We start from the raw sequence: 24,946 nt of genomic DNA on the forward strand, positions 1-24,946 counted from the left end.
GAAATATAAAAGAATTATCTAACCTTCTTAGGCATTGGTGTTTACAACAGTTGTAGAAGTGGTGATTTGTGTTGTAACAATTGAGCTGTTGGTTCTCATTTATATTCCATTTATGCCAAATAATTCAATATGACCTTAAAGAAAATCAATAACCTTTCCTTTTTGTGTCTTAAGCATTTCAACTTGAAAGGATTTCTGCATGTTTTCTGAGTTTCAGTGGCTCTATTATTGTTAGGCCTATAGTAATAAAAAGTTTACATATTTAGGCTCCTAATCTGTGAGTTAAGTTTAGATTATTTGTTTTCCATTCTGCTGTGATGAATACTCTTACATGCTGCAGCAGAGTGAATAACAGTTACAATATTCTAGGGGAGATTTTTCAAGTTTTCAGCAACAGGTCTGAAATAGAAATATGCCAGTGAAATTCTGCATGTGAATGGATGTTTCCTTCTTATTTTATTTCCTCTATTCAGTGATTTCAAATAGTTACCATATCTATGCAGAACAAAGTAGGCATCCTGAATGAAAGAAAGGCTCATGAATCTTGCTTTGTCTTTTAATCAGGTGGAATACCACCCATGAGATGGGTAGTGAATTTTGACAAAGATCTTCTGGATGGTCTGGTGTTGGCAGCACAGATGGCAGCTTATTGTCCATATTTGGTAAGCAGGTTTTTTAATATTGTGCAAGTTTTATGCAGTTTATTAATGCCAGTGTGTTTGTTCAGGCCTTATTTTGCTTTCCAGTGCTGAGGAGTGCATTGAGGGCAGGCACTGGGCTGTGGCTGTGGTGGGAGCTGCAGCTGGAGCTCTGGGTGCTGGGAGCCCAAGGAGAGAGACCTGGCACTGACCCTTTGCCTAAGGAAGGTCTGGGGACCTGGGGCACAGCCAGGTGACCAGAGGGACACGGCAGGAGCGAGGATCCAGCAGGAACACCCCAGACTTGGTCACACTCAGGCTGAGGTGTGGAAAAGCCCAGGGTTTCCTTGGCACAAGGTCCCTCCTCAGAGGACCAGCTCGAGATGTTCTTCTGTGTTTGCACTCAGATTAAATTATTTTAAGGATCCAGATGGCTGAGACTCTGCTGTGGGAAGCCTGGGGTTAAGACAGTAAGGAAACCCTGTCTGAGAGTGTCAGAGTGGGGGGTGTGGGGAGTCAGGCAGGGCATCCATCACTTGCTGCAGCCTCCCACTGCAGGGGCCCTTCAGTCCCAGCTCAGGTGGCTGCCAGTGGCTCCTGGCTGCTTGGACAGAGAAGTTTCCCCAACAGCAATTCTGGGCCTATGGGATCCTTAAAAAGGAAAGAAAAAACACCCCAATATTTAGCAAATCATGGGGGATTATTTCAGTATTAGTTTTTTTTTTTTTTTTTTTGGTTTATTCTTAAGGGAATTTCAGTTCAAAATTTAGATCTTATTGATTACTGAATAGCAAAACTACAAAATCAATAATTTTGCCTAGTAGAAGGCTGAGTTTGATTTTTCTGTCTTGTCTAGATTCCCACTCACTTCATAAAAATGTATACTAATCCAAGAACTCATGAACAGTTTATGCACAACTCCTTGATACTTGTGAAGGCTCTGCGTGCTATCAGTCTGGATATGGACATAAAGGTAGGTGATTTTATACTAGCAGCTCTTGTATATATTAATATTTTTATTTTGATTTTTTGTATAGTAGTCTTGGACATCCAATTAAGGTGAGACTGTAGTGAAACAGTTTTGTTTCAGGATGTGTTACTATATGATGGAAACCAAAATACTGCTTCATATTAATAGACTTAATTGGAAGCAATTTCCATAATTCCTTGCTTTGTAGAATCATGCATGCACAACTAGCTGAACATAAATTAATTCAGATTAGATTTTAGCAACCTAAATCACACAGTGAAAACTCAAATGGAATTCATTATTACTATTGGAAGGCAATTTAGAAAAATATGTTTAAGAACAAACATCATGCAGTTAACCATAAAAATAAAAGGTGAAAAAAAATATACAAATGTCTAGTGGCAGATGCATCTAACCATGAAGGCCCATGAGAGTTCTGTCCCAGGTTTGGTGCATGCAGAAGTCAGCAGCTTTGGATGCTGGTGAGAGTAACACTCACTCAAACCCATCAACTTCTGGTGTCCTTTTTTTTGGGGGAGGAATACAATGTTGGTAATTGTTGATAATTTCTTCCATCAAGGATCTGCTTGGGATCTCTTTTATATGTTTAGTAAATGTGCTTTACATCTCCATGGATTTATTGACCTATGGCTCCAAATTTTCTATATATGGTGACCTTAGATAGGTTAGATATCATTCCTTTGTTCTTTTTGTTGTCTCCAAACCCAGTTTGCTCCTGCTCCTAATCTGCATTTCTTTCACTGTCCATTTGTGAGTTATTTATATCTCTGGGAGCATATTGGGCTGGCTGGAAGAGCAGAAGATGCAGTAGAATAGACATGGTATTTGAAAGTGTAGGAGGAAACTTTCCAAAGGAATTAATGGCATTAGGAATCAGAGGTAGAGCTTATTTGTGTGAACAAAGTAGTATAAAAAGATGCTCAATTACATTTTTTTTTCCCTTTTCCATTTAGTTGTGTTATGATTACAGGGAAAAATTAACCCTGCTGTTTCAATTTTATCAGCTGCTGTCCTGCTGTTGTTTCCTGATACAGATTACTCTTTTAGAAATGACTTTGTTATGACAAAATCTACTGCTTCCCATACTTGTGAATGGCAGGAAGCAAAAAAGTAATCTGGGTATAACCCTCAAAACAAAGGTATATTCTGCCTCAGTTTTATTAAGAAAATCAGGCAGTTCAGCACATGAAGGCAGTGGCTTGATGCCAGTATGAAAAGGGTGTTAAACACTTTAGATGTGGAAACAGAATTCTAGGATATTCTCACTAATGTACCTGTTTTAAGACTGAATTGTTTACAATAAATAGGATAATCCACTTCTGTACAGACTAACAATTTAAACAAATGTACACAGTACCAGAAAAAGGAACAGATTTTGGATCTTCAAGGTCTATATTTTAGTTCAAATTTACATAGATTCATTTAAATTCATATATATTTTTCTAAGGCTATTGTAGAAACATCTGAACTATCTTGTTCTGCAGTGATAAAAATGGCAAAATACATGAATCCCTTTGCTGAAATCTCTTAATTTGGGAATTTTCTGATAACCTTGTCTGAAATTTAGCAGGCTAAAATGTTCTAATAGTATTGGCAAAGTTCGTGACTCAGGCAGTCACTGCTTTTGAACTCTCAGGACATTTGCATTAATTAACACAAGCTGAGACGTGTTAAGTCTGTTACAGCTGGCATATTCAATCCAAAAATCTAAGAATCTGTAATAATAAAGAAGTTCAACTGTCTGCTAGTCTTCAGCATCAGGTTTAAATGACATTTAATGGAGTTGAAGGCTCTGAAATCCTTTTAAGGATTAATGTGTAGATTTAAGATGGAGTACTTCAGGCAGAAAATGGTTTCCACTTTCTGATCATGACTTACAATTCAAGCCCAGAGTATTAGTGGTGGCTTTCTACATGTTTTTAACTTGTGGTTGATATTTTTAAGTTTTAAAATGCTTTGATTTGAAGAAGATTCAGCTGAAAGGCTAAAATAAAAGATTGTAAGATAGGATGGTAGATAGCATCAACATGCAGGAAATGTGTGTGACAAAGAGATTAGGATAGAAGGTGCAGTGATTGGAAGTAGCCAGTAAAGAAACTTTTTTTCAGACATTATTATTTTTTATTATTAATTTATAATTATTGCTATTGTTTGCTAATACATATTTTTAAAAGCAAATAATATTTACTGTGATTTTTTCTGATGAATCTTGTTAAGAAATGTGTTTTTTTAAATTTAGTTCTTAGAGTAGTAGATAAATGGCATAAATGGAGTTTTCTGAGTTCATCACAGGGCAGAATTGTATTTTCTCATGGAATAAATTCTGATCTAACTGGAAATGGGTAGAAAGAAGTAAATGGCAGAAGAAAGTCTTCATCAGATAATCTACTCTGTCATCTTTTCTATCTTAAATGAAAATACAGGAAGAGTGGAAAGTAGGGGTGTAAAACCATAACCATATTGGAATAATGGTTAACATTCAATAGCCATTGCTGAGATAAATAAATGGAAAAACCAAAATACTTTTCAGACTTCAGGTTTAAAGCTTTTGGCACAGAAGAATCTTTCTTACTTTGCATAGTGAATGCATCCTAAAGTTCAAATCTTCGACTGGTGGTGATGGAATTAAATAGAAATATGAGATGAGATGTGTATGATTACATCATTGCATGAAGTTAATCTTACTATGGAATTAATTATGAAATTAATCTTAAGAATTACAAGGAAAAACGTTATCTAGGAAGCCATTGTTGCAGGGGAGCTTGCAGGGGAGCTTCAGATCAGTGCCCAGTTATGTCCTCACTCTCTTGGAAGGTTAGAGGAGGAGCTGTGTGAGAACTGCTGGGAGTAGGATGAGCTGCTTGGCTGGGCACAGAGCAAGAGAAAACTTACCTTAAAAACTTTAAACTCTAACTTGAAAATAAAAATTAACTCAGATGGTTAACATGATAAATATGTCTATACATCTCTCTTACACTAAAGACAGTCCAGAAGAGTAAATGGTTTTTTACTCCCTTTTTCATACTCTGTGGCAAATAATTTTACCACTCTCCTCAGTGACTTACCCAAATTGCTGAGGACTAAAGTTTGATATGTTTTGCAGTTGCCACTAAAAATCATTTCTGTAAATGAAATATTTAACCTGGAGGAATAATTTCTACCATTTATAAATCAACTTACAAAAGTATAAAAGTATCTGCAATAGAAACAACTTTGTTTTTTTTATTTGGAAGGTGAAATTATTGTTGTAAACTCGTACTGTATGTAGGAGTATTTGGGATGGCCTTTTACATAAACTAAAAGATTTTAATGTTTTTTTTAAGGTAGTAAAGACATGTTTTTGCAGACAGTAAAGTTTCCATGCTTTTTCTGTTATGCTGCATTTAATAAAATTAATATTTGTTTCTGCTGAACCTTTGGGAAAAAAAGTTGAGCTTAATTTTTACCCTGGGTTTATCCCCAGAACATGTCAGTGGTTTTCATTCATTAGGGTATTTTTCATGCAGTGACAAGATTCATATTCATATTAGCCATGAGAATAATGCAGTCATTCCAGGTTAGAATAAAATATCTGTATAATAAGATTTTTTTTCTTCTTATCTTTAGACTATACAGGCAAAATTTTAACTGAAGGTCTGTTTTTTTTTTGTTTTGTTTTGTTTTCAATATTAGGCTACTGATATCTGTGATCCGAATCCTGTCATGATGCTTATTTTGTGTGTCCACCTGTATGACTCTCTGCCTCACTACTTACCCAATAACACTATAGAATTTGCAGGTGCTCTCCATGCAACTATTGTGAAGCAGGTATTGATACCATTGAATTGAGATTCATAGTAATGCAAGGTTAGAGCACTGTTTGTATATATGTGTTTATATTATGTATGAGCTACAACAAAGAATTAATAGGTTTCTTGTCATTTGGCTAGTAAATGTAGGAGATGAAAGTGTGCATTTTCTGTTGTTGTTCTCTTCAGTATTGGGATTTCACTTCTGTTTTTTCCCTGTGCTTGAAAGCACATGAAAAAATCTACAAATTTGACAAATCTGAGATGGAAGAGGGGAATGAGAGATTCACAGGCATGGGAATGCAGTGTACACTGTACTCTCAAAAATGAAGTTTGGATAGTCCATGGGAAATCTGCACCCCTTTGGAATGAAAATTATCTACCCAGTTATTTGAAGTACTTTCTTATTTTGTGATATCCTTACTTTGTATTTTGGAACTTACCTGCAGAACACACCTTTTATAGTCTAAGAAATGAGTAAAAAAAGGCTGATTTCTTGGTTTTTGTTTCGGTAGGTGCACCTGAAGAACCCGAGCAAGTACCATTTGGCCTACAGCGCTATTCTTGTGGGAAGAGATGCTGAGGATTTCTCTTTACCTAAAGGAAACACTGTTACCATTCCTTCTATGTAAGTAATGAAATGTTTGTGGTTTTATTTGTAGCATTACAGAAATAGAAACTTACTAATTTAAGAGTGGTGGAACACTAGAAATGTGTTCAACTACAAGCAAGGCAAAATTAGTTGGTATAAGGGTCAGGTTTGTCTCCTTAACCTGGAACAAATCTAGACTAATATTTCAGTGAGACTCTTGCAGTTGAGCTCAACAGAGCTTTAAGAGCAATATATAAGCCTTCAGATCATTACAGGAGTCATCTGTCTCCAATGTATATTTTTTTTCCTATTTATCGAGACTTGATTCACATTTTGTACATCAATGCATTGTAAAAGCATGAGCAGGTAGATTTCTTTTCTTCTGAAGTCTGAGATTTTCGCTCTTATTCTTAATTTAAGCATCACTGGGAAATAAAGAGACCATGACACAGGTTTGAGTAGTATAACACTGCATCTTTTTGCCCCATCCTTCCTCCCCACCAAGATGGATGTGATGTCGTTACTTGTTCATCTTACATGTCTGAGAGACATATGGGGATTTGAGATTTAATTTTGGGAAAGCATTAGTTATAATTTCTGGTAGCAGAAATACTCATGGTATATCACCATCTCATTGTTTTTGTTCACTAAGTACATTTTGGTCTTTCTGTGCTATGCAGCTTTATGAATAAATGCAGGAATTTCATTAATCCCTGTTTAACTAGTGAAGAAAGGAGGGATGTAGTGGTAACTCTGGCTGTCAGTTAGCAGTTTTTAAGTATATCTGCAAGATATCCATTTACAGATAAAATGGATTAGAGATTGTAAAAAGGAAATAAAAGGTCAACACTTGTATGAAAATAAAACGTGAAGGAGAAAAAAATTAAAATATAAATGATCAAATTCAAGAAGACTTAACATAAATACAGTGCTCTTTGAGGACCATCAATATGTCAGTATTAAATTACATGCCTATTATAAATATATGGAAAGGGAACCACAAATAATGCTTTGTTTTCAGCAAGCTGTGAGGCTGATTTGATTCCATTTTCTTTGCAATTACTTCAAATATGAGTTATCATATAAATGTAATCCTTGAAAATACCATGTGTTTCTATGAAAGGTCAATACCATGGCTGTTTTTCACTTCACCTTTAAAATTAAACACCCAGAACAAACCACAAAGGAAAATGAAGACAGAAGAAAATGTGCAAAACCTTGTTGTTGAGCTGCTTGGCATTATATATACAAGCAAATATATGAAAAATTGCATAGAAATAAAAACCTGTAGAAATGCCAGTCATGCACAGTAACCCCTGCAGAGTTTATCATAATGTTATGATCATTAAATGAAAAATAGGTTCTTTGAAATTAATAGCTTTCTTAATATTCTGGTGCAAGTGTTTAAAAGACTCCAAGAATTGATGAGACATATGGGAGTCTTGCAGGTTCTTTATGTTAGATCATCATGTTGTAGGTGGGTTTGGAAATTTTAGTAATGTGAATGACATTCTCAGTGTAGCTGAGTGTCTTATGTTGCATATGGCATCATCAATTCTTGATCTGAGATTCCCACTCTCCAGGGCACTGCAGGAATAGCATAAACAACAGGAATAGCATAAACCCCCAAGGTTATAGAACAATTCCATGAGATGAATTTGCCCTCACTTTACATTGACCACAACATGGATTAATAGAGATAAAAACTAAGCAACTTTGTGGTTTTGCCACAGAAGGCAGCAATTCAAATCCAAATTCTCAGCTGTTGCATGAGTCAGAGGGCAAAGATCAGGCAGAAAGTGCTGTACACTGCTGTTGCCTGTCCTTCTTATTTGTGACCAGAGCAGACTTCTTAAAACTTATCCTTAAAATGGCTTTGGGAGTGTGTGTCTCAGGCAGTTGATTCCTCTGGGTGCCTGCATCACAGCATGCTTTTTCAGAACATTTTGAATGGTGTGGTGACCTAGGAGCCTCAGACTCTGGGAGACTTGGCCACTCTTCAGTGTCATAAATGGAATTATCTGGGGGCTCTGCAATAGGAACTTGAAAGCCAGGTTTACAGAATTTCCAGGATTTCATCATCAATATTCAGAATTGACAATTGGAGACTTACTGCCTTCTTAAGACTAATCTCAAAATCAGAGAGACATTTGGAAAGCTTCAAAGTGAGAGCTTCAGGCTCTGAAGTTTTCTTTTTCTTGCTTCATTGAAGGTGTCATGGTTGGACACTGGCGCAATGCCAGCGTCCCCATGAAAATGCACCTTTTCTAAATAAATGCTGTGAGATGTTATCAGGAACAGAGCAGAGCAGGCTCAAGTTTAATAACAAAGGAAAAAAAACTTTATTAAACTACTACTAATACAGAAAACACATAAACTAAATCCAGGATGAAGACCTTTTAAACCACCCCTCCTCCTCCCAATTCCAAAAACACCCAGTCATGAAACATCACCCGGGATTCTTGATCAAATTACCACCCTTCAGGTAATCTATACTCAAACTATCAAGGGAGAGAGAAGTCTCTCTTGTACCACAGACCCCCAGGAAACACAGCTGCCCCCCTGTGTTTCCCTGTCACACATGGCAACCGCCCGGAAAAAATCTGCCAGTGTGACACTCTCCATTCCATGTCACAGTGCTGTCACCACCGTGCATGGACAGACTGCTCATAGGGCTCCTTTAAGGATGCTTTGCCACAGACCCAAAGATACAACAGTTCAGTTTCTCATCCTGGGACTACAGTCCCCCCCATTTTCCCCTGGGGCCGAGGGGTCCAAAAACAGGACTCATCTTCTTCCCGAAGACAGAGGGCATCACCATTCCCTCTTCAGCTCTCTTCGTTTCTCGCCATTCTTGTGCTGTTCGAAGCTGAAACAGGTCTCCCTGGGTCACCACTGCATCCCCCTAAAATGCAGTCTCTATTGCAGGAGATTTTGGTTCAGTCCATGGCTAACAAGAAAAGTCCAGCCAAAGCTACTTCATCATCTCCTCCCACCTAAATATTTCTTCTTCTAACATCTCAGTTCCCGGACTATCTCTCTTCCACTACGAATCAAGGAGGAGTAATACTTTTAAAAAGCCCTCATTTCCTGGAAAGGGTTAAAAGTTCAGACTCCCTGGACGGCTGATATCTCAGTCCAGCGTTCCGCCTCCCACGCTGGGCATTCCCCCCCCCTCTCCTTCTCCTCTGCCGGCAAATTTCCAGGTGCCGCCAGGCTCTCTGTCTCTTTCCCTCTTTGGGGGGGGGGGGGGGGGGGGGGCAAAGGCATCTCCGCTTCTCTCCACCCTTCCGTCCACAGGAGCTGGCTTGGCTCCAGACCCTCAGCCCCTCGGCCTACCTGGGCAAGGCCGCGTGGCTTCCCCTTCCCCACCCAGCCTGAGGCCGGGCAGGGGAGGTCTGCACTCTCTGACGACCGGAACCAAAAGAGACAGTTCTCCTGGGAGTTCTTGCTTTTAACCCCCTGTGTTCTCAGAGGCGTGTCCATACTTTCAGTGGTCACTCCAGGTGCCAATATCCAAACCTGACCACTGATTGGTTTGACCCAACTTCCTGGAAAAAATTCACTTCCATGTCAAACCATGACAGAAGGGCTGCTGCAGATAAAGTCTAAAAGTGTACCTAGTCTAAACTCTTGTTCTGTGTGGTCTTCTCCAGTTTTCCCATTAGAGAGAAGCTGTTGCTTGTACAAGAGAACTTAATTACTCAGCCTTACTAATTATTCTGAAGGGTTTTTAAACTAATTTCTTTCTCACTCTTCATTAAGACTATCCAGATCTGCCCCACAAAATACATAACAGCTGTCTGACTGCTTAACTCAGAAAAGCCCATTCAGATAGAGGAGCATGAATTGGATCAGTTGTTAACTTAGGGTGATACTCTAATGAAAGAGAACTTCCTGTGCTAGTGTGTGTGTGTGTGAAGAAAAATTAAGCTTTGTGCTGGTGTAAAAAGCAATAAGGATTTAGTATTGTTCTTTATCTAGGTAGTTCTTTTATTAGAAAGTTTTAAGATACTCTTAGGCCGAAGATTATACTACAACAAAGTATTTCAGAGGAAACAAATTGCTTTCTTTTCTAGAACCCTTCCCTTACAAAGACTCTGAAGTGTGCTCCTGAAGTTACATTTCTGAGTAATTTCTGAGCCCTGGTTTTGTGCTTTTTTTTTCCTAGGAGACAAGGCTTTTTAAATGTGGAATTCACAATTCGTTTCCTGCACCCTGCTGAAGCAGTATTGCTACTGGTCTCAAATAAAGTTGATAAAACAGATGGTGCCACACTGACATTCTCTCTGAAATCTGAAGTTACGAGTATTGAGCCTCTTGTAAGTTTATGTGTGTATGATTAATATTGTCACAAAAAATATAACAATAACAATTCTGTACAATATGTCAAACAAAAGGGGACTGAGATGAAAATGAAAATGTGAGTTACCATCAGCATTCACCTTTGACCTATGAATTTTCAGATTTCCAATATTAGACTGTGTACATGCAGCAAAAACCCTAGAGGAATATATAAGATTCCTAAGGACATAAATCACATTTGGATCCTGAATAAATTGTAACAATTTGCACTGATTGCTCTGAAAATAAACCTGGAACCCTTTCAGCATATGAATGCTATTGGAAATCCTGTTATGGGGGTGTTGATGTGCTTCAGCCTAGTGATTTCTGATGTCACATGTAGAGGGACCACAAGCCTTTGTTAGATGTTTCTGCGTTTATTTGTGCTTTTTAACCAGAGACTCTGTAGTTGTCAGGTCAGGGCAGGTAGTTCTGTTTTTGTAATCCACATTCATCAAGCACATCTGGATAGACTTGTGAACTTAGATGGTGTTTATGTGATCCACTCATTTTTTTAGCCCCTTGACTGTGTTAGGGCAAGAGAAGGCTGGGACAAGAGAAAAAATAGAGGGCAGGCAAAGTTAAGAAGGAAAAAACAATGATAACTTGATTCTTGGCCTTGTGTTTTTTTTCTCTTTTAGGGTATGATAAAGTGCAGATCCCCATGTTATGAGCTGAAGAAATTTAACCTAAATGTTACCAATCCCTTCAGAACTGATGGCATATTCAGGTAGACAATGATATAAAGACAATTCTTTAATGATCATGCTGTTTTATCCACTCTTTTCCATAATTTTCTTCTTCTTCTTAAAAATGTGAAACCTGGAAGTTAAATGATAGGGATTTACATTCCTAAAATTGTTATAAGGACTATGAAGTGGAAGCTATCATAATGAATAAAGAAGATAAATAAGCCTTAATTGAAATCCATCTCAGTGTAAGCAGTAAAGCTGAAGCTTTAATCAAACAGAGTTCATGAACCTTGTTTGTATTTTTGTGTTTGGCTGAGGTCCAGCAGAATTACAAAGAGAAACAAGCCATGTTAATTAATAGCTGGTTATTTTCCCCCGATCTGCTTTATTCTGCTGTTTAAGTTATTAAGCATGCAAAAGGAAAAAAAAATGCTTTTGCCTTGGGGCTTGCATCATTATCAGTTAGTCTAATTTTTAATTTGTATTCATCATAGCTGCAAGAACTGCAGAGTTATAAATGTTGCTTTCCTTAGTACAAAGGAAATAGATTGTTATACCCCTTTAAAATCTGTTTATGTGATCAGACTCCATATTTTGTCTTTAGTCTTTAGAAATAAGCATTGGTTCATCTCATTCATTTATTTGGAAGAACCATCTTTCACAACATTTTTAACTTGTTATTTTATGCAGCATGAATATACATGTAGCAAAAGCTGCAAATTAAATTTGTCTTTCCTCCACAGAATAGGATTGGTGTATACAAATAGTAATAATAACAGCAACAACAATAACAATCCTATAACAGGACTGTTTCCACTGCTCCAAGCCTTATGTGTAGGAATCATATGACTTAAATTAGCTTCTGTCTTTTATTTTTAAGTCCTTGAGGTGGTCAATGAGGCTGAATTAGTCTTGTGATTTGGATAACTCCCTTGGAAATTATCAATGAAGTGATGAAGCAATTTATTTTTATGTAATTTAGTTTTATACAATTCAAAAGCTACTTGACAATTACATTAAGTCATTATCAATTTGGGCAATATTTGAACCAGTAATCTAAAGTTAAAAATCTTTGTATCAGGCTTCCAGTGTTTTGAACAATCTAGTGTTTCATTAGGGGGTATATTATTTACTTGCAAATAACACAAGGAAATGCTAGTTTGATACCAAGGGAGAAGATCTTTTACAGAAAAACTGGGGTTAAACCACAACAAATACTTTTAAAGTATCTTTAATTGAAAATAATAAGCTTCTTTACTAAGCCTGCATTTAAAAGTTAGAATAAATTGAGGTTCCTCATCATTCTGCAAGTTAAAAATGCAGTCATTATGTGTGCTTGTCATACTCCAGGGTAATCTTGCTGGAATCCACACATTTGCTCCACCCAGAGAAAGTGTATCAAGCCAGGCAAGTAAAGCAAGAGCAAAAGTTTAGGTAAGTTCCAGATAACAATTGCTAACTATGGCACACATTTCTGTTAATATTACCTGTTTGTGCATGCTGTGTGCTACCTGTTGTAAAGAATTACAGTTTGGGACATGGAAATACACAGAAGATGCCCAACCAGTCCCTGGGCAGTGGGGGGCACCCTGGTCAGCTCTGGGGTGTCGTGCTGAGCTTGATGTTCTGTGATGTCCCTTTGGCCACTCTAGCTCAGCCACCCTGGCCATGCTCCCTCGCAGGTTCTTGTGACTCTGCTCCCTGGCAGAGCATGGGAAGCTGGAAATTCCTTGACTTAGAGTAAGCACTGCTCAGCAGCAACTAAAATATCAGTATTATCAACATTATTCTCATCCTATTCTAAAACAGAGCACTGTGCCAGCTACTAAGAAAAAAGAATGAATTCTACCCAGCTGAAACCAGGACAGTACTGCAAAAAAAATTATAAACAGATAAAAAAAATATTCTTCAATAATTCAATAATCCTTCATTTAATAATTTAAAATATTTTCCATAGTTGGGAAATGTAATTTTTAAAGCTCATGTAAACATTCAAAATCCTGAAACACTTATCCAAGGATTATTGAGAAATATCATAAACTCATCAATACTTTAGGTTGAATTGTAATTATAAGGATGTTCCACAGTCATGTCATGAAATGCAGACTGTTTTTCAAATTCCTTTTTAAAAAATTAGAAGAAAAAAAGAAAAAAATTAAAAGCAGAAAAATAATGAACATTTTATTATTAAGAAAAAATATACACATATTTTAAGTGGAAATAGTTTTCTACAGTGTAATTTATACTACACTTTCTACTAAATTTAAAAAGTGTATAATAATTGCTGATATAGAAGGATTTTTTAATCATCTTGCATATTTCAGCTTAATTTATCCCTAGACAATCAGTCTAAATAGTGTAATTTTCGTCACACATCCAGATCTCATTTTTACAGAAATTGATTTCAGGGCACCTTAGGTCTTTAGAAATTTCTAGTACTGATTTGCTCTACATTTAGATGTTTCTGTCATCTATGGTAACTGAAGCCACTTAAATGCCTCCTTTCAGAAGATCTTTTTTCTTGAATGGAACAAACTTCAGAAATTTGTGTTAAAAAAGTAGTGTGTGTACATTTCATGACTGATCAGTAAGACGATTTTGCCCCCAATCATTTTTATTCTTTGGGTAAATCCAGAAAAAGCCGTGTACAAATTAAGGCCAATTCTCTAAGTGCTCTGTCAGCATAAAACAGCTGTGAAGTCAGTGCTTGCCCTTTGGCTGATGGTGTCTGTGAGACTGATGTCAGGACCAAGGCATGTGCATGACAACTTCATCATCCCAGCACGAACAGCTGGGCTCAGAGCTCCATCTGCATCCTCATCCTGTGCCTCCAGATATATCAGATCCACTTTAAACCTCCCTGTAGGAAGCTTTGCCTGGCAGGTGACCCTTCTACCTCCCAGCTTTCCCCTCTGGCAGTGTCACAGACACCCAAAATGGTGCCATTCAGGCTGGAGAGGAGACCAACCCTTCTGTCATTGTGATGTGGATCCATCACAGCGTGACTGGAACGATCCCAGCCTGGAGCTGGAGCCTGAGGAACCCCTATGCCCTTGCTGGACACAGCACTGTCTAAGCCCAAAACTCTCACCATAGCCCATGTCTTTCAGTGGTTGCAGGCAAGACTTCTTTATTCATGCAGAACTGGATGGTGTTTAGTGAGAAGCACAGTGCTTTATGTATTTTTTTTTAATCCACTTGACATAGTTTTTCTTTTAAGTATACTGGGACAAGACTTTTCAAGTTATCCACTTCTCTGTGCTTTTCCAAGCCCTTGACACTTCAATTATTATCTTTGGTCTACATCTGTGTGCCAGCATGGTCTACTCCCTGTGGGAGGAGGAAAATCAGGTGGAGAGAAGCACACCACATGGCCCAGAAATTCTGTGTAATGTAAAATATCCATAGCTTTCAAGCATGTTGGTATTTCTAAATTATGTCCACTAGAAAAAAAAGTATCAAATGACTGTAAAATTCAAGGTTACATTTAATAGCTAAATTTTCCTTCATAAATTTTCTGCTGTAAAGCTAGAAAGTGGTAAAGATAGACCAATGTTTCACTAATAGTCCTATTCTAAGACCATGACTAAGCAGATTATCATACGCAGTAGTGCCCATAAGGCTAGATCTGGAGCTGTGCAAAAACACAGATTTACAAAACAAGTTGTGAATTTTGATAAATATTTTTACATTAAAAAACATATTCTAAACCAAAAAAATGAAAAATTAATGAATTAATTTAAAATCAAGCTCTACATTGTGTATAACTTCTTACTGTTAAATTAATTACTCCTTTTTTTAAAACTGGAGATAATGTCAGGAATTCCAAACAATTTCAATTTTCTAAATTTTATTCTTACACTTTTTGTTCTAAGCTGTTTCATGTGCCAAGGAAAGAATTGTGTTATGCAGAATACCTGTATTTACTTACTGGAAGAATAAAGAAAAAATTAGGATCTAAAAATGGTGTCTCTTTGTAATTTGAGATACAGCATTTATACCTGTTGTTTCAGAAAATACAGTTTACAAATATGTTATCAGGAGTCATTACAATTCTGGGTAATATTTGATATCAAAGAAATCCAGCTCCTCTAAATCTTAGTACCTATTTTGGGCAGCTCCTGTTTTAGTTTCTATCCTACCCTTTGTTCTGAGATCATAAACTGTTCCACAGAGTATGGAAACTGGTGAGTATCTTAGATGTGAATTTTGTGTTCAAATGCTTCAGTTTTCAATGCGTTTCTAAGCAGTTTGTTGTATCCCTTCTCTCTAATAAGATCTTTGTTTGCTAAACATCCTAAAGTTCATTGATTAAGATGTTGCTCTGTGAATTTAAGATTTCCTTATGGTGTCTGGCACTTTTTTTTACCCCCTTGGTAATATATAGAATCTGGAGCTATAAGCTAGTAAATTCTTCTCCAAATACATATAGGGAAGTTGTTTTTTTTTTTTTTTTCCTGAGCATTTGTTGGATGGAAAACAGTTATTGGCGTGTTTGGAGCCTGGCATGAAGAGTAAAGGCACACCATGACAAAAAAATAGCTCATATGCCAAGATGATGTATGAACACTCTCTGTGTTGACTGCAAAGATGATTTTCCTTTTGATCTGGGTTTTTGGAATACCTGATAATGTGGCAAGCCCAGTGGCTTTGTGGTGTTATGTTGGAACCAGTATCTGACAACTCAGGTAGCAGATACTGGACTCTTACTGGTGCACAAGTATGGAAGTAGGCTGGAATTAGATGATCTTCAAGGTCTCTTCCTATCCAGGCTGTGATTTTAATCTGAACTGTTTAGAATAACCACAGCAATAATGAATTGGAAGTATTCACACCTCAACCAGGCAACTGAAAGGTGCCCTCATTAACTCATCCTCACCTGTAACATAATCTTGAACTTTTTGTTCCTTTAATGAGCAGTAAAATTGTCTTACTCTGTCAGCAAAACCCCCCAAACCAAATGAGGGGCAGTTGGGGAAGTTGCTTGGTCTCTCTCATGAGCTGCTCTCGTTTCCCCCCAGTCCCCAGCTCCCTCTGCCGTGGCCTTAAATATTGAAAGACCACAGTGAGATCTTCCTGGAGCCTTATCTCCTCCAGGATATCTTTGTAGGAGAAGTGCTCCAGCACTCTGAACCCTTCTGTGGCCCTCCTCTAGCAGCTTCTCTCTTTCTTGTGCTGGGGACCCCGGAGCTGGAGGTGGCTCTGCAGGTGCCACCAGAGCAGAGCAGAGGGGCAGAATCCCCTCCCTGCCCTGCTGCCCACGGGGCTCTGGATGCAGCCCAGGACATGTTTGGCTTTCTGGGCTGAGAGTGGATATTGCCAGCTCATCTGTAATCTTCATTTACCAATATGCCCAAATCCTCCTCCACAGGGCTGCTTTTGAGCCATTCATTCCACATTCTCTCTTGATCCCAGGGATTTGCCTGACCCAGGTGCAGTGAACAGTTTGTGTAGACTTATTTTATGGCAGCTTTAAGCTCTTCTCCCTAATCCTTTTCCTTATTTCTCTGTGTATTGAAAGAGGATGTATTGAACCAGACTTTGAACATAACCAAGCTTCTTATACCTTCTGAACTTTATTCCTTTCAGTTTTATTATTGAGCAAGATGCTATTTCTTTTTGTTATGGAAGAATGAGACATAATGTTCATGTCTTCCACAACACAGGTTTGTTTTCTTTTCCCATCACTTACCTGCAAGTGCTTTGTTCACTGAAGTAGAGAAAAAAATTGCTATTGAGAGCAGTTCAATACCATGTTAAATCAGTCTAATGAGTTTCTCAGTTGTTCAGATCTGAAAATAAGACTTATTCAATGTATAATTCTAACCAGTGGAAAAAATGTAATGTATTTTGTTATACTATTCTTATTATTTTTTCATACAGCTCTTCAGCTATTTGTTACTTTTACAGTGATTCTTCTGCTGTAGTCTCTGTTTTTGCAAGCAGGACTTGGCATTCTCATTCAAAGATAAAGCATTGAGAGAAATAATTTTTTATATGAAATTAGTATTTTTTTCAATGTGAGATACTTATTTGTAAAGTATAGTATAAATAGTATGTTGTATATACTCAGAGATCATTTTCCTTTCTGAAAAATGGTCTTTAAGTATAAGTATTAAAACAAATCTCCAGGGTAACATATTCTGAGAGTTTTGCATGTCCATTTGTTTAAGGCTGTGATTTTTTCTTAGCCCAGCAAGATTAACTATTTATTTTAAGAGAGACACAACATCAAACATTGTATGTAGTAATTGTTTGCTGTATGCTGGTTCACCAAATTTTACTGCTGGGGGAAAAAAACTTTTATGTATGGATAATTTAAAATCAGAGTTTTGAGTTGATACTTGCAGTATTTTTTGATACATTACAGTATTGTTTTCAGCATCTTTGAGCTCTGTGCATGTCGTAAATTAAGCAAAAATCTCCTTCCATAAGTGTAACTGCAGTCTTAATGCCTTAACAATCTTAACACCTGCCAACAATGGTGGGAATTACTTGTAAGAAGAATAGAAAACTACATAAAGTCACATTAAGAAAATGTGATGGTGAGGAGCACAGTTTGCTTTGGGAGGATGGAAGTTCAAAGGGGATTTTGTTTGAAGCTGTTTTTTTCTAGTATAACTGTTCTTTTCAAATACGCTTGAAAGGCAATATTGTAATGAGAGAGTTCAGGTGATTAGGTTAAGATTCATCCCTTTCTTCTTTTTTTAGACAAAGCCTTGATTATGTTAGGTTTCTTTTGAATGATTAACTGCAATGTTAATTAATATAGGTCATTCCTGTAGCCACCTCAAGTGGATAGGGTGATTTTTAACATTATTGGTTCCAAAATGTAGTGGTCTATTTTGGTGGGGTTTTTTTTGTTGTTGAAATGTTGAAAACATTTGCTTTTCTGGTATTTATTCATAAAAAGGGGAACTAAGCTATCCATTGATAATAAAAATGTCCAGCTTTAGAATATTGTTTTAAATTTTTTTTCCTTTTAGTTCTGAAAATACCATATTAAATTCAAAAAATGGTGGACTGCTTGAAGATTCAAAGAAAGAGACTTCCTGTAAGTACCTATGCAATACCTCATGTCTTACTACAGTAGAAATTAAATTATCTACAGAAGCAAGATTTTGACATCTAAGTATATTCAATAAATATTATTTATGGATAGGCTGAGTAACTATTATTTATAGTTTTCGTAAAATGTTGGCCTCAAATTGTGCATCACAGTCAAAAATTCAGCCTGGAGAAGAGAAGGTTCTGGGGTGATCTTATTGTGGCTTTCCAATACCTGGAGGAGTTACAAGAGAGCTGGAGAGGGACTTTTTACAAGGATATGTAGGGATAGAACAAGAGGTGATGTCTTTAAACTGTAGGAAGGCAGATTTAGATTAGAAATGAGGAAGAAATTCTTACTGTGAGAGTGGTGAGGCACTGGAACAGGTTACTCACAGAAGCTATGGATGTCCATCCCTGTTCTATCTATTTGGCCAGAGTTTGGCATAATTTTCTTATGTGATCTCACTTGTTTCTGTTGTTTTCACTTTCACACATATTCTTGGGTACATAGTTGCTGCATTGAGAGTGAGAATCTTTGTTCAAATAGCAGTAAATTATACTTTTCCTTCTGATGTGACTAGACTTTTTCTTAGAGGCTGTACCTCCTTAAGGAATTTTTAATAGTGAGAACTGTCTGTTTTCCCCAGTTTTGTTTCAGTGTACAGAATAAGAACACAGGTAATTAGCAAAATGTATTTAAATAATACAGCATGCAATATTGCAGCACATCTACACAACTGTAACTGTAAATACTGATTACTGGTTACAGGTGTGCCTTAAATACTGATTGCTACAGGAGGCTGTATACAGTATCTTTTTTTTTTTAAACTCATGCAACTACTTTATTTTACAGCCTGTGCTGTTGTAGCTAAACATTCACTTAAATTTATTTTAACAGCTGATCAATCTGGCCTCCTGCATGAGTTCTTCAGTCCAATGGAAAAACTGTTCTTGAAAGGGAAAGGGTCTGCAGCCTTAGATATTCACTTCCTTCCCTTTCATCAGGAAAAGCGTTACTGCACTGTCATTCTGGTTAATGAAAAGGTAAGAATAAAGTGTGTGTTCTGTGTTTATCATGTCAGGTAAGAAACTTTTGCCAATTGTGCATAAGTAGGGTAAATGAGAGCAGTGCTGTGAAAAGGGACTTGGGGGTCCCGATCAAGGGCATCTGTTTACTGTCCTTTTACACATAATTTAGAATTATATTAAATGCTGCAGGCAACTTTTCACTTTAAAACCACTAGGTAATAAGAAGTAATACTGCAGGGAATATTATTTTGGTGGCTTTTCTAGGCAGCAGAGCTTCAGAAAGAAAAGAAATTTAAATAATTTGTCTTGACGTGGGTACAAGAATAATACATAGGCAGGGATTGGATAAAGACTTTACTGTTCAGTACTTCTCCATGTATTCATCTCTATATTTAGGGTATGCTGTCGAAGTAGAATAATAATTTTCCTTGCTGTCTCTTTTTAAATTTTTCTCTCAATCAGAGTTCCATTCAGAAAAGACTGTACATGAATACTGACTCCACACCTTTCAGTCTCTCTTGACTGAGAGCCTGGGTTTTGCCCTATATCCTTAATTGAAATTCAATCAAATCACCAAGATCTGATTTTAATAAAATTTCAGAACTTCAAACCTTGCAACCCAGGTTTTTGATGTTCCTGTAATACTTTATCTCAGTGGTCATAATCTTATGACCATCTTTTAGTCCATCTTTTCACCTCTTTAACCTGTCTGCTGTGTTTTGTCTCTGACTGTCAATGTTTTTCAAAACCCTGTTGTTTCTATAATCTTCTTTTATGTGTGGCTGAACTCAAGGCTTGGATTCTGCTTCTTACTTTCCTAACAATGCCTCTGTGTTTCAGCTTCCCTTCTGTGCAATCACATACCTCTGCCTTTCTCTCTGCCGCCAGAGAATTTGATGATTTGTAACAATGCATCTAAAGCTAAATGACTTTTTCTCCTGCACATTCTCAGCTTCCATATTTTTACCTTCTATAGGACATGGAACTTCTGGTGTTTGGTGTTTGGGTGTTTGATGGGATTTTTTTTATTGCTTAAACATGACTTTGGCTATGCCACATGGCCAGCTTGATTTTTTTATCTTGTTCATAAAGGAAAATAAGACTGATGCAATGATGCCCAAGTCTGTCTTTCTGAGTATGTCCAGTATTTGAAAATACTGGCTATTTTTAAAGGAAGCAAACCATGTGACTGGACATCTTAAAGAGTGTACAGTTCTCTTGATTTTCTTGAAATTAGCTGAGATAGAAGAGGAATTTCTGTAGAATACACATTGAAATAGTGAGCTCACACCTTATTGACAGCAGGTAATCACCCACAAAGAGTCCCCATACCAGAGGTTAACAGTCTTTGTGGATGGTTCAGTGGAAAATCAATCCAATGCTCAGCATCATTCAGAGAGAGAAATTATTAGGGAAGAAATACACATCAACAGCAGTACATTCATAAAAGAATTTTAGGTCCATCCGTTTAATTCAATGAAATATCTAGATGCAGTCTCTAGACAAGGAAGAAGCTGGCCTACTTCTGTCTGGGAGTAAATCTGAGAAGAATCTCTTTTTATCTGTTATTATTTTATACCCTATAAATCTCTGCTACTGGCAATTTACCGTTTATTGTATTTTTATCAGAAGCAGTAGTTCACACCCTGGCTGAGAAGAGTAGGCTCATGCTGCACAAGGAATAGAGCCTGAAAGCTACATGAAGAAGTGAAGGGAAATTTAGACATGTTAAGGAAAGAGTGTTAATATAAGAGATGTGGTCAGAGCTGTAGGGTGGTCATAGCTCAGGTGGAAAGGGAAAAGTACACTTCTGACAGCCCCTGTGTTGCTTCCAGTGGTGATGTAGAAATAAATTTAGACACCTAGCTACAACTCACTGTTCTTAACAAAGGTTTAGTTGACCTTTTCACAGCAGGAAGCATTAATGCCTCAGAGAAGCTGCTGTTAATCCTGTATGGTAACTTTTTGGATCACCTAGTCCTTCCAGCTTAGCTGAGTAGGTGTGATGCATTTAAAGGCTCCTCAAAGTGCAGAGTTTTTGATATGCAGAACCTCAGGTTAGAAAAATTAGCTCCATCTACTTAATTGCATAATTTGTGAGGAATTAAATCTCCTAGGTAAAGATGAAACTGCAAGGTAGATAACATGATTTTAGGGCCGTATAGTAATGGCACAGGAAGAATTTGGCTTTCTTAAATATTTTGTATATGGCTGCAATATTTCAGTCATACCATTATCTAACTGACAAAGAAGTGCAGCCACCATGTTGTATGATGATCAAATGACTTTACACACTGAGGAGTCTTGTATCATACAAATATGGACTTGTGCTGTATATAAAATCTAATAAATAATTTTATTTAGCATTTCTGTGATTTTTTTTTACTACCTACCTTTCCTCTGTTTTTTTTTCCCTACCCTACAAATAGACCAAGATAGTAATCAGAGCAGATCTGCTCCTTCCTTACAATCAATGAAGAAAGTATTGAGATTTAAATCACTGTACTTGAATCTCATTGGGAATCCTATCCATTGCTGCAGCAGTTATATATTTGAAATAACAGCAAAAGGATACACTGATTCAAGGCTTCTGGCTTCAAGGATGTTCCTTATTTTGAAATAATCTTTACGTTAACTTTCCTAAGGTTTGAAATGACAGAACAAGCCATTTAGCACATTTCTCAAGGATTTGTTTCAGTATTTCATTGTTCTTTAGGAAAAATTGAAACACATTTTTCAGACTTTTAGCATAGATCTTTGATAGAAGATATTAAATATTGTTAAAACATAACAGTGTTGCTTTTTAAAAAATATATTTTTGTTTCCAGGAGGTAATTTAAATGTGAACAATGTGGAATTTTTAATGATAATAATTTATTAAATCATAATTTAAGAGTGTCAATCCAGACTTTTACAGCTTAGTGTCTAGTATAAAAGTAAATTGTTTATTGAAAGAACCCTTTCTATCAGTTGCTGTTACTAACTGCCTTGCACAGGCAACTACAAACTCCTAGTAGCCCTACATTCTTTTAAAACATCAGATAGCAATGGGATTGGAGAGAAAGTTCAACATTCTTTTATTAACTATTTTCATTAACAGTAAACCCTGCAGCATGCTGATGCTGTCCTGTTTGCAGCTGATGGAAAATGGAAATATAAATCATTAAAACTGTGGGCATACAAGCGAAACTCTCCAAGTTCAGTGAAACAGCCATTCTGTTCCAAAGCATCAGGAAAAAAGTTCAGCTAGAAAATCACAGGATTTGCATTCTGTGGAGGTCAAAACCCCAGAATTCTTCAAAGCAAAGAGGAAATTGGGAATTTTGTTGCTTCCTATAAGCATATTGATTTCAGCAAGGACAGGAAAAGTAGCTGATAGCAGAATGGCATCCCAGCAACCAGCACCTTCATAAAATCAGTTGTGTGTGCTGTGAGCTTGTTAAGGACCCTTATGGAGCCAAATCACTGTGTCAAACAGGAATAATTCCAGTTTAAATTGGTTCCCAGGAGTGGCTGTTTGTGTGTGAGAATCCAATTTTGCTGGAGGTTTCTTTAATCCTTCTCAAGGAAGACTTGTGTGAGCTCTTGAATCAAGGAAGGGGAGAAAATACCATCAAAGTTGAATAGCTTTCCTTCTGCTGGGTTAGAAATATAATTGCAGTGTTTTCAGCCTTAACATAAATATCTGATGAAACTACAAATGAAGGCAAAGGAAAAACCTTTGGGTTTTCCTATACTATTGAGCAGTATTAACGGGAAAACATTGTGTTGGTTGGCAGATGCACTAAATTATATAAATAAATTATTTCCTTTATATCTGGAATGAAGAGTAAAAGACAGAATACATGTTTTTAGGGTGGAGTTTTACAGAATATGGTTTATGGAAATAAAGAGAGACAGAATGTGCAAAGTATTAGTTGTTGCAGAGGCATTTAATTCTTTATCTTGCAATCAGTAGAAGCTAAAATTGTCTGAAAAAAATTGTGGTAAACACAAAGAAGTTATCAAAGCAATATATGCAGTATATATGTTAAATCTCCTGCCTAGTTCAGATAGGTATATGGTAACTAAGATATCCTAACTTAGATATCCTTTTAGTTTGGGCCATTCTGATTGTGGTCTTTAATTTGGAGTACTTTCAGTGAGTTTTCTTTTCTTCAAAAATCCTTCTCTGTCTTTCATTTGTACCTTATTTTTTTTATTCCATCTATAATTCAAACTGTTATTTCTCTGCTAATTAAGTTATCCTTTCCACTATTAAAAATTACTGTCTTGCTTTGTTCTCAGTCATCTTTATATTTACTTTCAATCTTCTGTAGATTTTCCATTTTGTAATGAAATAATTAAGATTTACTAACTTTATTTTTTTAAGGAGAATTTGTACATGACGCTAACCTGCTTTGACTTCCATTTCTTTTTTTTTGCTTTCTAGAGAAATGTTTCTGGCTCAAAACTATTGTAAACATTTTTAAAAAAAAAATCCAAATGTTGAAGAGAAATGCAGGTTGCTCAAGAACATGTTTAATTATATGTAACTGTAGTAGGTAGTTAGAATTCAAATTTTTGCTGTATTTATGGGTCAGGGTAGCCTTATTCAGTTAAAATATATGATGAGTTTGAAAGGATTCTGCTTTTTGAAATTTCTTGACTTTTCAGATTTAATATTATCAATTAAAGTTACTTTATTATCACCACATGGCTTGAAATACTAATTTTCTTATATTTAGGCACAGTTTAAAAAAAACAGTTCTCTTGAATATCTAAATTATTGCTCAGGTCAGATTTGAGATGTTACTAGGATATCTTTGCTGTTGGTTGTAATACTTTGCCTCCTGTTCTGCATGAGTTGCTCTCTGAAGTGTGTGGATGTGTGTCCTTGTGTTTCAGATTGGAGAGTTTGTATACCTGATTGAGGGAACAGGTGATTTACCTCTGCCTTCAGAATTGCCTGCCTTGGATAATCCAAATGTTTTGCAGGCTACCTCAGAAGGTACAGTGAATAGAAGGGAGAAGAGTAAAATAGAGCAAATAATTTTTTTTGCAAATATTCTTTTATTTATATGGATTTTTCTTAAAATCATTAAGTACATGTGGTAAAAAATAAGTTGTTTATAGTGAAGTGTAAAAAATACATTGTAATGAATATATGCAATAGTTTTTCTAATGTTTTCCAGTCCATTCTCTTCAGAGCATCAGCTGGTTGTTGGTGATCTTTGTCTTATATTGTTTTTAACATAGTCTGCATACTTTTTCATAATTTTTCTTATTTTCTTCTTCTAAATATAGGTTGCTAGCCATATGAACCAGGACAAGTCATCTTTATCTAGAATTTTTCTAGCTTTAAAATATGAGTTTTTTGTGCAGTGATGTGATTTTCCAATGATATTCCTTTTGTCTTCAAACAGCCAGGGATAAAGTCCTGTCCATCCTATTTCAGAATCAGTGTAGCTGCTACTTGAAATAATTTCTGATAGTTTCTTTTAGAGGAGATGAAACATCATCTAGAGTGGTAAAAGCATGGCTGTGTTGTGTAGGTAGCAGAAAGACTTCGGTAAACTTTTAATACTGTCATAATGATAGTAGCACTAAAGTCTGGGACTTTTTTTATTAGCTTATTTATTAGTTATTTGTTAGCCCTATTAGCTAAATTTTGGGCTGCATTTCAGTCTGCTAATTTTTACTTCCCTATTATGTTGAAAAATAAAGTATTATAGGTAATAAATGGCATGTACTAGGTTAATAGCATGAAATTAAACCTTGAAGGAATTTTGTACTCTTATTTTCTTTGGAAATTAGAAATTTTAAATACTCTCTGCAATTCT

At 36.4% G+C, this 24,946-nt stretch overlaps 2 protein-coding genes across 12 annotated transcripts in view; one reads left to right on the top strand and one right to left on the bottom strand.

The window, feature by feature from the left end:
• The window catches only part of XK (X-linked Kx blood group antigen, Kell and VPS13A binding protein), a 280,007-nt gene that overhangs the window by 234,229 nt on the left and 20,832 nt on the right, over window positions 1–24,946 (bottom strand). The gene's annotated exons all lie outside the window — the stretch shown is intronic.
• The window catches only part of CFAP47 (cilia and flagella associated protein 47), a 348,805-nt gene that overhangs the window by 75,888 nt on the left and 247,971 nt on the right, over window positions 1–24,946 (top strand). For all 11 annotated transcript variants that reach the window (XM_053971830.1, XM_053971838.1, XM_053971829.1 and 8 more), the window contains exons 34-43: window positions 565–662; window positions 1,495–1,611; window positions 5,302–5,436; window positions 5,933–6,045; window positions 10,181–10,331; window positions 10,995–11,083; window positions 12,396–12,479; window positions 18,032–18,099; window positions 18,994–19,139; window positions 24,012–24,114. In XM_053971830.1, the coding sequence (XP_053827805.1) occupies window positions 565–662; window positions 1,495–1,611; window positions 5,302–5,436; window positions 5,933–6,045; window positions 10,181–10,331; window positions 10,995–11,083; window positions 12,396–12,479; window positions 18,032–18,099; window positions 18,994–19,139; window positions 24,012–24,114 (1,104 nt within the window). The remainder of the gene's footprint in view (window positions 1–564; window positions 663–1,494; window positions 1,612–5,301; window positions 5,437–5,932; window positions 6,046–10,180; window positions 10,332–10,994; window positions 11,084–12,395; window positions 12,480–18,031; window positions 18,100–18,993; window positions 19,140–24,011; window positions 24,115–24,946) is intronic.

This window comes from Vidua macroura, chromosome 2 (genome assembly GCF_024509145.1).
Source record: "Vidua macroura isolate BioBank_ID:100142 chromosome 2, ASM2450914v1, whole genome shotgun sequence".
Taxonomy (NCBI): domain Eukaryota; kingdom Metazoa; phylum Chordata; class Aves; order Passeriformes; family Viduidae; genus Vidua; species Vidua macroura.